The 14,170-nt window shown below is 39.8% G+C and overlaps 2 protein-coding genes across 2 annotated transcripts in view; both read left to right on the top strand.

The window, feature by feature from the left end:
* Window positions 1–498: 498 nt before the first annotated feature.
* LOC122555493 lies at window positions 499–2,529 on the top strand. Its single transcript, XM_043701518.1, has 2 exons — window positions 499–582; window positions 1,480–2,529. Exon 2 carries the CDS (start codon window positions 1,516–1,518, stop codon window positions 2,527–2,529), a length of 1,014 nt encoding a protein of 337 aa, XP_043557453.1. The 5' UTR covers window positions 499–582; window positions 1,480–1,515.
* A 4,835-nt stretch (window positions 2,530–7,364) lies between these two features.
* The window catches only part of LOC122555492 (centrosome-associated protein 350-like), a 60,922-nt gene continuing 54,116 nt past the window's right edge, over window positions 7,365–14,170 (top strand). The window contains exon 1 of the mRNA XM_043701517.1: window positions 7,365–7,619. Within this exon, the coding sequence (XP_043557452.1) occupies window positions 7,614–7,619 (6 nt within the window). The 5' untranslated portion in view covers window positions 7,365–7,613. The remainder of the gene's footprint in view (window positions 7,620–14,170) is intronic.

Below are 14,170 nucleotides of genomic sequence, written 5' to 3'. Positions count from 1 at the left end.
AATGCCTCATTCCCTGACGTAATAAAACTATATTCTGAGCTTAATTACAAATATGAGGTTTGTGATGCATGACAATCAAGTGGAATTTGTTAAATAGAATATAAACTTAACATTTGATTAGGGAGTGAGCACAAGTTTCATCCCCATCACTGCAATGAGGTCCTTGTGTAAAATAATATTCAATAAAATGGATTAATCATAGAATGGTATCAGTCAGTAGTTGGTAGGCTCATGAGGCACTCAATCAAGCCGACAAGTTCAAGCTTGCCACGTTGTTTACAAATCTGTTGCCCACAGAAACTTTAAAGGCTGGGAAAGCTCATCAACAGACCTGTGCTGCTTTCACTGTAACTGACAATGTAATAAAAGGGAATGGAACACTGTAAACCAATACCTGGCATTGTCTCAAGGGAAACGGAAATTGAAGAGAGCCTATCGCTGCTGTGTAGCTAAGTAGCAACAGAGAAAATTAAAAGTCCCTAACCCTTTGAGTAATAGTTCAGCTGCTGTTTAGACGTACAGTGTTAAGCAGTTATTTCTTTACCAGCCAACACTGTATTTGGAGAAAATACAAGTCTTAAGGTAAGTTCATATTTAGTCAAACCTAAAAGACCTTGAAAGCATAACCAATGAAGTAACAACGTCTGGGTCTCTACTATACAGGTGTGTTCAAGTTTAGTATTTCATATTTTAGGAAACTATTTTAAAACAAAGTTTAAGTCTAAAAATGTGCAGGTTAGGTGGATTAGCCATGGTAATTTACCCATTGTGTCCAGGGATGTGCATGTTAAGTGGACAAAGTTTAAAATCACACAACATCAGGTTGTAGTCCAACAGGTATATTTGAAAGTACAAACTTATATTTTCAAATAAACCCGTTGGACTGTAACCAGATGTTGTGATTTTTAACTTTGTCCACCTCAGTCCAACACCAACACCTCCACATCAGGTTAGGTGGATTAGCGCTGGGAATTGCAGGGTAGGCGAGTAGGATGCTCTTCAGAGGGTTGGTGTTGACTCGATGGGCTGAACAGCCTGCTTCTACAATGCAGGGATTCTGGGATTCTATGATTCTTAATGACATCCACAGGAATTGATGTATAAGTAATATGATTAAAGAAAAATTGTTAGTTTTCTTAGGCAGTTGACTTGCTAATCTCTACAGAAAGATTTCTTTAGGTCTCATTTCTAGTGAAAAAATAATGGAACAAATTAACAAAACAGCAAACTATTTTTCCTGGATGAGACTGGATTTAGGTTTTAAACAATGTAAAGATTTTACCAATATTCAATATTGTGACTGCCTAGCATATCACCTTTCCTGAATCCAGTTCTGCTGTTTTTACATCTGTCATGTTGTTTTCTGGATCAATCATCTTTTCTAAACTAGTTACCTCCAATGGAATATGTTCAATGTTGGAAGATTAATTTTATTTTTGTTTTAAACTATCAAACAATTTAAACTTTTTTTTCTCTTAGACACAAGAGAATTATCAGGCAACATCTTATGTGATTATGGCAGCATCCCAGAAGATTGCTTTGAAAGAGATGCCTGATAGCCCAGCAGTCTCCCCAGGATTTGGTTCAGCAACATTGGGAAACCTGCAACAGAGTCAAAAGAACAGCACTGAGAATCTGAGAGGAAACCTAAGAAACTATAGTGAAAGAAGGGAGGATTTTAATAGACAGGACTCCTATGGTCACGATGACGGACCTGAAATGAGGAATATAAGCAAAAACAGTCCATGTCCTGGATTCACACCTAACCAGAGTTCTGAATGCTGCATCAGTAATGCTAAAGAAAAATCTAGGCATCTCCTAACAGAACAGGGTGATCCTACAGAGAATGTTTCTTTTCGTTCTTTGCAAGACAAATCTTTATATTCTTGTCATTCTGAAGAACCAGAAAATCAATCATCAAATACAGGTAGACAGAGTGGCCTGAAACAAGCAGAGATGCAACAGCAACGAATTGATTTAGAGACAATCGATAATGTCATAGGAGATGAGCTTGATGGTAAATCCTCTTCTGGCCATCACTCTTGTAATCATGCTCCAGAAAGCACAGCCCCAGAGAAACATGTTCCATCACTTTTACAGAATCCTGTAAAATTACCCGATACAGCAGCAGAAAGAATCTCTTGTTTAAATCGGTCCAGTCCGAGGAGGTCACAGTCAGAGCATTCTCTTACTGAAAGCAATAATGAAATAAAGTCTAAGTTGCAGCCCGTATCTTGCAGCAAAAGTGTTGAGCAATTAATTAGTACACCGATTGAGACTACCGCTTCCCAATTTTCCCCCTCCTCCTCCTCGTCATCCTCACCTTCCATTTCCTCACTGATAGAAGGCAGAACTCTGGGGTCGGAACAAAACAATCACTATATAGATTCCAGTAATGCCTCCAAGCCCAGCATACCACCAACTGGTGGCAACATGCCCACCCAAGCTGAGGTAGGTGATATCTTATTACATTCTGACAATAAAATGTCTCTAATACTTGTCAAAAGGAAAGGTCAAGGCAGAAATTGAATTTCTCTTATTTCAAGTTTGAGCTTCCCAGGTGGAAATGTTATAATTGGGAAAGTGCAAATATTATCTCAATACTTTGGTTTTACTTTTAATAGTAATAGCTGGCAATTGGAATTCACCAGATAAAGTGATACTCACTGTTCTTTACACTTGCAAATTCTCAGAGATTTTTGGAGGCTTTTTTTCCACTGAAATTTAGGATTAGTGGAGATCCTCTAAAACGTAATGGACAAAATTGCCTATCGTCAGAGTGAAGAGTGAAAAACCAAACTTGCATGAAAGGTGCTGGTTAAAAATTAAACTTTAACAAGAATTTCACTTTGAAGTGAAACTCTCAAAAGAAGATGATGTGATCAACGTATTCTTGGGTATTTAATGAAACTAGCTACCTAATTCAGTGATCCAAGAATGACATGTAGATGCTGGAGTGAAATCCACATAATAATTTGCCAACATTTAAGGATCTGATTACTGAATGTAGAAATTAAGTCTGATAAATGTCTATCCTGGAATTGAAATATTTGACCTCTTGAATTTTTACATTTAAAAGAGAATGCACTACAATTTTCAAATGCTTCCATGTGTAGTGTATTGACCATTATGGACCAAATCATCTTTAAACCTGGCAATTGAGACGTTTTCCTCATTCTTCAATTCAAACTCTCATAAAGTTACAGTTTAAGTGAGGGTAACGAGACAACTGAATACTTAGAGAATGGCAGAAACAAAAGTCTTAACTCAGTGAGATTTAACGATTGAAAAATAAACAGAGAAAGATTAGAGGAGAGTGAACTCATGTAGAATTGGATACAGAAGGAGTAGGAAAATAAGATTGAATTAATTGAGAAAAGAATAAAGAAGAAATAAAATAAAGTTCAAATGAAAGAGCCTGGAATACTGTGAATCACTTTTGGCATCCTATCTATGGAAGGTTATATTGACATTTGAGGCAGTCTGGAGAAAGTTCACCAGAGGAATTTAATTATGAAAAGTTAAGTAGGTTGAGTTTGTAGCCATTGGAGTTTAGAAGAATAAGATAAAGGCTTATTGAAATGTATAAACTTCTTGGGGATCTTAACAGAGTAGATGCAGAGAAGTTGTTTCTTCCTGTGTGAATCAAGGAATAATGGGTCTGATCGTGGAGAAACAATTGCCTGGTGAAGGCAGAAATGAGTAGGAATTTCTTTAACATGGATAGTGAATCTGTGAGATTCTCCAGTTAGCAATCGGCTTTAGTTTGTGAGGCCTGTGAAAGAACTGTTAGTGGGCGGCACGGTGGCACAGTGGTTAGCACTGCTGCCTCACAGCGCCTGAGACCCGGGTTCAATTCCCGCCTCAGGCGACTGACTGTGTGGAGTTTGCATGTTCTCCCCGTGTCTGCACGGGTTTCCTCTGGGTGCTCCGGTTTCCTCCCACAGTCCAAAGATGTGCAGGTCAGGTGAATTGGCCATGCTAAATTGCCCGTAGTGTTAGGGTAAGAGGTAAATGTAGGGGTATGGGTGGGTTGCGCTTCGGTGAATCGGTGTGGACTTGTTGGGCCGAAGGGCCTGTTTCCACACTGTAATGTAATCTAATCTAATCTAATCTAACTCTTAAAGCCAGAAGTTCCTGACCTGTAAGAAATACTGAAAGAGCTGCTAACAGTGGGGAGCCAGATACATCCAGCTCAATTTCACTATCTGAACTTTCTCAAATGTGAGAAATACATGAACATGAATTCATTTCAAACAGGGAACACTGGATTAGCCATATTTAAATATGTTAATAAGTGCTCTGTCTGTCCTTTGCAGGAAATTTGGATGCCCCATGATTTACCTTCATAAAAATAGTTGCAGATACAAGCACAAGCTGTTGCATCAGATTACATGGATTTGACTCTTTAACCCTTTCCAACATAATGTATGGGGTGCAGATGAGTAGTGATGGTCAACGATGAAGCCTGACTGAATAAAACTGCTACAGCAGACCTCTTTCCATTTTTAACATCAACTATCACTATGGGCTCTCTCAATGTTATTGACAATTTAGTGTTAGCTCAATCCAAATTGTGAAGGACACTAAGTCCAATCTAAGTACCAATTGGTATCAGTACCTTTCCAACTCCTCCCACATCCCTGTCTCCTCCTAAGATGGAAGGTAGATTTATCTATGTGAATCTGGGTGACATGAACAATAAATTGGCTGCTAGGATACCCTGTGAAATAACTCCACAGATGCAGGTATTCTGTCACCAAGACACCCGTTATTTACACATGGAGAATCCTTGACACTCTTCCAACTTCCTCAGAGCCCAGAGTGAACTGAACCTCTAACATCTCTGTTTATATCGGTTAGCCTGTGCTCCCTGATTGAACATGGTTCCCTTGTTATAATCACAACACCCTGAAAGATTGGAAGTGCTGCTGTTATCATCCCAGTTGATGGTAATACTGATCAAGTTAGATTCCAGAGTGAAATCTAGCTTGACAAGCATTAATTTTACTTTTGAAATTTGTTTGCCAACTTGGTCAGACAGAATATATTCACTAGAGTACTTTTAACAAATGAACATTAAACATTGTTATGCACAAAAAGAAGAAAGAAATTATACCATATAAGAACTATTTAAAATGGCCTTATTACAAATACCAGAAATAAAAATTCAGCCAACCACTTTCCCATCAACAGCTTCTTATAACACTCAAACCTCACAGAAAATGTCATCCTTTTTCCATTTTAAAGTTCCTTCTTCAGTTGCCACAGTTGGTCTTAACACTTTCTGAAAAGCTTTGTATTGACTCAATGCTGTTTGCTTTAGTTAATGTACCTGTTCATGAGACCCTTATACAAACTGCTAACACAGACCCCTTACTACTTCACATGTATCATTTAAACAAATGCCTTCAACAGCCTTGTAAGATGTTTATCTTTCTCACACTTAAAAGTCTTCTCTTTCTGGAGCTTTAGTCTTTCTAACTTCGAAGTATGATGTGGAGGTGCCAGTGTTGGACTGGGGTGGACAAAGTTAAAAATCACACAACATCAGGTTATAATCCAAAAGGTTTATTTGGAAGTACGAGCTTTCGGACCATACCTGACAAAGGAGCAGTGCTCTGAAAGCTAGTGCTTCCAAATAAACCTGTTGGACTATAACCTGGTGTTGTGTGTTTTTTTAACTAACTTCTAAGCAACCTAGGATGACTGCTTTCTGACCCTGACTATTTTGGACAGTGCTAAATTACACAATTGATGTTCTATGCCTTTGCCTGAAACACCTACTTCTCTGTCACTTACTCACTGATATGCTGGATGGTTCTAACCTGTCAAAAGAACCTTTCTCTCTGTGTCATAGGTTATTCTGTTACTAAGCAACAGGCCTTGTTTGCTCCTCTACCTTTTATTTTCTAAAGCACTGAACATTCCACTTCAACGTTCTCAATGATGTCTGATGCATAGACTATCCATGATACAGAGAATCAACTTATCCAAAGGGCTCAGGAGATTTGGAGTTATAGATCTCTTCTGTTTCCTTTTCATTGTGTGCCACCATGTCCTGCAAAGAGAGAGCAGAATGGTGGTAATTGTGTAATATTGTGTTTCAGTGTCGAACAGCTTGAATCATGTGAAAGCATCACTGCAATGTGTGAGATGGAGTATCTGAATTTTAGGTGTGATCCTGAAGGTCAAAAACTACTGATGGGTGAGTGATGAGAGCATGGGACATAGAGCAGTACCAGAGGTTTATGCTGTGGTACTTGGGAGATGTGAAAATCTAGTTACTGACCTCAAGCAGATTCATGGGGCTTCTTGTGGTCACATCTTTGTGGCCAGATCCCAGATTGATCTTCCTGACTACTTGCTCACAGTCCCTGAGGACATCCTGGGATCTCTAGAATCATGGCATCTCTCTTCTTGTCCACTTCCATGAGTAGTTCCAAGAGCCTCGCATCAGTGAATGTAGAAGCTCTTTCACTGCCCTATTTCCCTCCGTCAGAATTGCAGCATTTTCATTCACTGACAGCATCCTATGATTCAGTGGAGCTCTCTGTTAAGAGGAGCAGGGTATCTATATTATGTATTGTCAGCGCACTGTATTTAGTCAAGAGTGTGATGCTGGAAAAACACAGCAGGTCAGGCAGCATCCGAAGAGCAAGAGAATCGACTAAGCCCTATATGCCTGGAACATCAATTCTCCTGCTCTTTGGATGCTGCCTGACCTGCTGTGCTTTTCCAGCACCATACTCTCGACTCTGATCTCCAGCATCTGCAGTCCTCACTTTCTCCACTGTTCTTAGTCCCCTATTGAGTAGCCAGCAGCACTGGTCCTGCTGAGAACAAACACTGCTGGTTGGTAAATGGGAAGGGAGGACCTGACAACAAGTATGAACTGGTACAAATCACCATCTCAAGTCCCAAAAATGGCACCGTTCTAGTCTAATTACATGTCATTTTACATTCGTAACTAACTTTCCAGAATGGAAGACTTGCATTCACTTCAATGAGGACATGAGCACAAATAATTTGTCACATTGGTTAATCTTCGTATTTCTTTGTTGACAGGACTGTATCCCCAATATCACACGGATTAAATTGCTTTTTCTGATTGCAGCATTTTTCAAAGCTCTAACTTTGTTTAGTGATTTATTTAATGCAAGATTTCCCTTTTTGTTGTCTGCATCAATTTAGAAAACATTTAATAAAGAATGCTTTCAACTGATGTGGTACCTGAATGGTTGAGCCCGAGTGATAGGGATTGTACGTAATTGGATTTTTTTTTGAGTGGAGCACATTGCAGCAGCACAAATCCTGCCAGTTATTCCTTTTTGTTCTTAAGAGCAGGCTGGGAGTGGCAAAGCAGGAGAGGAAATGTGATTGGATGATAAATGGCAGTATTGTTTTTGAGAGGCTCACGGTGAAGCCTTCTCCTTTAGAGTGACAGATCAATTGTAGCTTAATGTGACTGCTATCAATATTAAAGCATAGCTGACGCACTATCCCAGCTGTAGGAAAGCACATACAAATTCATTGTTGTCAATGACAGTCTGAAGGCAACGGTTTCTGTGAAGAAGCTGAATGTAACAGTCATCTTCTGAGACAAATTAACCATGAAGGTAAATGATTAAATTGCATCACTTTTCTGTACTCTGAATAATGATCATCACCATCTTGAATTTTGCATATGGTTCAGTAATAACATCCGTGTTTACACACAAACTGTATGCCTGTTAGACTGTGTAATGTGTAGTGTCTCAGAACAGAAACAGCTGTGTGCTGTGCAACACTGCAGCCAAGTCCTCTTTGTTCTGAAATGACAGATACCTGATTTCAACAAATATTGTTACTCAGATGAGCCTAACCAAAGCTGTAATAAATCATAGGACCATTGTTTGGATATTGTTGATGTGTTCTAAGGTAATATTCAGTCTTTAAAAGAAGTTTTCAAATATGCTTCGCCATAATCTAATTAGATTTGTGATAGGAGTTGAACAGACAAGGAGCACACAAATGTGTGCAATTCTGGTCTCCGAATTTGAGAAAAGACATTCTGGCTATTGAGGGAGTGCAGCGTAGATTCACGAGGTCAATTCCTGGAATGGCAGGATTACCTTACACTGAAAGACTGAAGCAACTGGGCTTGTATACCCTTGAGTTTCGAAGACTGAGAGGGCATCTGATTGAGACGTATAAGATTATGAAAGGATTGGACACTCTGGCAGTAGGAAACATATTTCCACTGATGGGTGAGTGCCGAACCAGAGGACACAGCTTAAAAATACGGGGTAGACCATTAGGACAGAGCTCAGGAGAAACTTCTTCACCCAGAGAGTGGTGGCTGTGTGGAATGCTCTGGCCCAGAGGGCAGTGGAGGCCTACTCTCTGGATTCATTTAAGAAAGAGTTGGATAGAGCTCTCAAAGATAGTGGAATCAAGGGTTATGGAGATAAGGCTGGAACAGGATACTGATTAGGAATGATCAGCCATGATTATATTGAATGGCGGTGCAGGCTCGAAGGGCTGAATGGCCTACTCCTATTGTCTATTGATTAGAAAAAAGTAAATATGAAGGAAATAAAAAAAGAAAACTAGACTAGTTAATTGGGGAAAAATCAACAGATAGAACATGGGTAATACTTTCAAACAGAACATGAGTAAATTACATACTTTTATGAGAACTAAATGAAGTGCAACAAATGCTTGGATAAATAAAGAAATGAAAATACAATTTAACATGGGCATGTTTTGTGACCGGATTAAAAAGCACCGAAGAAAATCGATTGAGTGTATGTACTTTATATAGGGGAAGAAAAATAAGATTGATAGGTAATGGAGAAGGAGTTGAAAACCACAACTGATGCCAGAAATATGTAAAGCAGATCTCAACTTTTAACAGGAGACCTGTTAATAAGGAACACCTCTGTTCAAGAAGAGAGAAGGGTACAAATCAGAAAATGATCCATCAGTTAGCAAATTGTTGAAAACAGATAAGCTACCTGAGGTATATTTTGGGGATCAACAGTCTGCATCCAGGCTACTCCTAACTGACTTGATTGTTTAGGTTTTCTGGAATGCATACAAGCTGTAATTTTCTGCTCAGGGTCTTCAACAACTGTTGTCACCTAAACCATACATTCTAATTTAAGGGGAGATTGTGGTTTGATTTTCAAAAATACAGGAATGTTCCTCCAATGCCATACGCTACTGAATATTGACCTCTCCCCTTTTGTCTCTCCATATTCCCACATTACCACTGGTAAAGTAAAGGCCTGAAGTTCACTGAGTAAATGGGTAAGCCACCTGTGAAGGCATAGTAATTGCCTGTAGCTCGACCAGACAATGTTGATAAGAAGCAAAGCCAAATTTCAGGCTGGAGTCATAACACCACAATGGGGCATATTTCAGGCCCATAAACAGAGCTGAAGAAATTTCTGCCTGAATGGATTAATTCAGGAGATCTGGCAAGGATTAGCAAAAGCGCACGAAAACCAATAATTTAATGAGCTGCTGTGAGGAACTAAGAGAATGCATTGATAAAGCAAATCCAGTCAATGCTGTGAATATTGAATTTAGCAATTTGATTCAAGTAGCTTTTAAAAGTTCAGAACTGCTCTACATACCTCTTGAGGGTACATTTCCTCAAACTTGCCTGGAATATTGTGAATAGTTTTGGTCTCCCTATCTGAAGAAAAATACACCAACAATAGAGGCAATCAAGAGAAAGTTCATTAGGTTGTAAAGGTAAAGGTGCCATAGTCATACTGGACTATGGGGCTGCTCTCTCATTACAGCAAAATGACTGCAGTAGTTGGTGGTTTAACCTGAGGGTCACCAAGCCTCAGGTGAGGTTGAGAAGGATAGTGTTTCATGGTAACTTCAGCTGATGCAGGAATTGAACCCATGCTGTTGGGCTTTATGCCTCATTGCAAACCAGCCTCCCAGCTAACTGACCCAGGTTTGGTCTTAATTGGGTTTTTTAAAGCGTTTTACTCGGCACTACAATAATAACATGTACAATAGATAACACATAGGTTGTTTCAGTAGCATCTGCTTGCAGTTGGAACTTCTGCCCGTGTGTTTTTTAAATCTTTCTTAAGGGTGACTGAATTTTAACACAAGGTGAAGTAGCAGTTTGATTGAATCATAAGATGTTTCATTTCAACATGTAAAGTACAAGTCAATCAAAATGATCAGACTCACTTTGTTCAATTGATACTACTGATTGTACACAATTGTACACAATTTGAAGCAGGTCACACTATCCTTCTTTGATGGCTTTTTTTCTTCAACTTAAGCAGAATAAATCTTCTACATTCTGCTTTATCATTCTGTGGAAAAACTTCATCTCGTCACATTAATTGCTTATTGTATGCCTGTATAATGTTCTTTTCTGAACAGGCTTTTGATGCTTTTGTTTTTAAAAGCTTTAATTGCAGTTTCACAGGAAAGTCACACTGAATCGATCTGGCCCACTCGTGACTCCAGACCAGCAGCAATGAGATTGATACTTAAATGGCCTAACGAGCTATTCAGTTGTGACAAGCTGCTATGAGGTCTGAGAAGAATTAAACTGAATATATCTCTCAGTATCAATTTAGGCACTGGAAACGACATGGACAAATGCAGCTCTGTCAACCCTGAAAAGTGTTCCTTCGTATTGTTAGGAGGCTTATGCCTAATTGTGTTCTACGGACTAGTGAAGCAACAGCCAAACACACATGGAATCAGACCTCAGTTGTAAAGTGCTGTCCCACCGGCAGGATATACCTAGCAGAGGTCTCATGGCATCAGGTAAAACATGAATAAGATGTTAATTATTAGAGGGACCCCTGGCTCCCATCCTCATCCTCCCACTGATGAATCAGTATTGCTCCATGTCAAACACCACTGAGAAGAAACAAAGGGTGGAAAGGGTGCAGCATATAGTCTTGGTGGAGAACTGCAACATCCACTGCCAAGAGTTGCTTGATGTTACACCTAGCTCGAATGTCAAAGGACATGGTTACTAGACTGGGTCTATGGCGGATGGTAAGGGAAGCAACAAGAAGAAAAGCATACATGCCCATGATCTCACCAATCTATCTATCTAGAAGAAGAACTCACTGTTCAATTCGCATGGAGATGAATTTGTTATGAAGATGTGGGTGTACTGCACCTTTAAGAAAGTTAAAAGCTAGCAGAACTACCCGACACAGCACCAAGTGTTCTGAACAAGATATAATGTAACATTTGGCTGAACAACTCGCTTAGCTGGTTGCCAGGAGAGGATAAAACAAATTCAAATTCGGCCAATCACTTTAAAATATACCCCAAAAATACCAAACTTCAATCAAGTTTGAATTTAGTACATTGACAATCTTAAAAGCCAATGACACAATCCAATGCTTTGGGCGTATAAGACTGGGGAAAACTGTTCATTGGGAGGAGAATTGCCAAACCACCAGCATCTGCAGACCACCCAGAGAATAGCTCTCTTAAAGGTATCTTTATCGATCAGTGAACTGTGAAATCTGCAAGAAGAAGAAAAGATCAAGGAAGATATAAGAGAAGATGCGACATCTGCCTGGTTTTGAAAATTTCAATTTTTAGTAAACCTTAATCTGGGGGTTTTACTGGACTAGTATTATAGAAGGAGAAAGTGAGGTCTGCAGATGCTGGAGATCAGAGCTGGAAATGTGTTGCTGGAAAAGCGCAGCAGGTCAGGCAGCATCCAGGGAACAGGAGAATCGACGTTTCGGGCATAAGCCCTTCTTCAGGAATTAGTATTATAGAAGGGGAAGGTAAAAGATAGGTTAGAGAAAGGAGTTGTAAGTAGTTATTAGTTAATTATTCTCCATTATACTTTAAGAAATAAAGTTGTTAACTTTACTTGAAATAGTTCTTGGCCTCAAGTTTTCACAGATTACTGCATGGAGTATATCTTTTCTGTGTTGCTGGTTTAAATTAACCAGGAGGGTTTACCCTGTGTCATAACAATTTGTGGGCTCCTCTGGGATTTAAACTAGTTCAGACAGATTTGAATAGATTTGGGGAGCAAAAAATCCCAGCAGATTTAAACACTTGTAGATTAGTGTTCTAGATCTTTTAAATAAAATGTAGGTGAGACAATTTGTTTCATTTTAGTGACTTGTGGTTGATTAAATTAAAAGTGAGAGAAATGCCTCTGAAAATTGCGAAAAAGGTTCTGGAATTTGAAGATGATTCGCAAAGTTGCCAAAAAAGTTTAGAAGGAAAGAAAAAGGCCATACGTTTATAATTAGCAAAGAAATTAGACTTGGGTTTAACTAAGGACAAAAGTAAAACTGAAATTATAAGGAAGTTAACTCAAACACTTCGGTCTATAATGGAAATAAACAAGTGCAATCGAGGTAGAAAAACTTAAATTACAATTGAGGAAAATAGAGTCATAGAATCATAGAGTCATAGAGATGTACAGCATGGAAACAGACCCTTCAGTCCAACTCCAACCCGTCCATGCCGACCAGATATCCCAACCCAATCTAATCCCACCTGCCAGCACCCGGTCCATTCCTCTCCAAACCCTTCCTATTCATATACCCATCCAAATGCCTCTTAAATGTTGCAATTGGGGGGATCTAAGATGGCGGCGATCTGAGAAGATCACATTGCAGAGCTTCGCATCGCAGCAGGAGCAGGACAGTCCTTTATCCCACCCAACACAGGTCATCAGGATTTCTTGGGGTGTTGGAAAGATTGTGGAGCCCCAAGAATCATTTAAAAATTGACTTACCTGTATTTTCAGCTGTCTAGAAATGCCTAAAAAGGGAGGAGGAGCATCTAAGGCCGGGCCTGCAGCTCAGCCTGCAGCAGCCTCAGAGCAGATTACTCTGACGAGATGTTGGGGAAACAGATTGAAGATAAGCTGGCTCCAGTCTCCCTCATGCTGCAGAAGCATGAGCAGCAGCTGGAAGACCTGGAGAAGAGGACGAATGAAGTGGAGCACAGAGTCACAGTGGTGGAAGCTGATGCCAGTTCATTCAAGGAAGAGATCCAAGCCCTGAAGACGCAGGTTCATAATTTGCGTGACCAAGTGGATGATCTTGAAAACAGGGGCAGGAGAAAAAACATTCGGATCATCAGTCGGCCTGAGGGTAAGGAAGGTGAGTGGCCTGCGGAATTTGTTGAAGATTGGCTTCCGAAATTCCTTGACTTGGAGACTGGCATGAGAGGATTGAAGATAGAGAGGGCTCACCGGGTCGCAGCACGGAGGTCGGTTCTGGGTCAATGCCCTCGTCCTTTCCTGGTGTGATTCCATCATTAACGGGAAAGGAGAGCGTCCTGGAGGCTTCCAGACTCCATGGGAAGGATCCAAAGGCCCTAATTTACGAGGGGTCTAAAATCATGTTTTTTTCAGGACTTTTCAGCGGCGGTGATCCAGAAACGAAAATCGTATGATGGTGTGTCAAGAGAAGATTAAAAGAGCTTGGGATTCAGGACTCCCTGAGATATCCGGCAGTGCTTCGGATCACCTTAGATGGATCCATGCATCTCTTTGACACATCGGAGAAGGCAAGAGACTTTATGGACAAGCTAACCTAAGTTAAACAATTGTAGTATGTATAAATATCGTTGCTTGGGTATGCGTTTATTATTCTGTAAAAGAAATGGAGGAAATCCGGTTGGAGCTTTGTTTCTCCCCCTTTTTTTTCCTCGATTGATAATAATTTGGTTCAAACTATGTCTGGTGGTGGTTGAGATGTACATTTTAAATTTCTAAGTTAGGACATCCCAAAGGATGGGTGGGGTATTTATTCCCCTTTTTTTATATAAAAGAATGGGTTTTTTATTCATATTGATATTCTATGGGGTGTTTATTCTTTTTAGCTTGTGCTTGCGATTGGCTCTAGCTGGGAGAAGTGAAGGTGGTTGAGATGGTTAGATGCCTATTTATGGGCAGTTCGGGATGGGTAGTTGCCCCCTCCAGGCAGGGGGTGAGTTCCCCTACTCAGCGCTATTGGCGCTTTATATGTTGGTTTGTTTTCTGGTTTTTGTTGTTTTTTATTTTTAATAATTTTGTATGTTTGTTAAATGTAGTGGTTTTAGTTTATGTAGTTTTTATATTTGGTGGACCATGCGACACTAAGACTCAGCAATTTGTGGTTCAGGTTCCTCCTCTCTGGAATTTAAATGTAATTGCAGAAGATTA

Source organism: Chiloscyllium plagiosum, chromosome 12, assembly GCF_004010195.1.
Source record: "Chiloscyllium plagiosum isolate BGI_BamShark_2017 chromosome 12, ASM401019v2, whole genome shotgun sequence".
Lineage (NCBI taxonomy): Eukaryota > Metazoa > Chordata > Chondrichthyes > Orectolobiformes > Hemiscylliidae > Chiloscyllium > Chiloscyllium plagiosum.
This window is presented reverse-complemented; position numbering and strand designations above follow the sequence as displayed.

Coding starts and splice junctions, on each gene's coding strand:
- LOC122555493 (XM_043701518.1), top strand. CDS start 1,516: ATGGCAGCATCCCAGAAGATTGCTTTGAAAGAGATGCCTGATAGCCCA.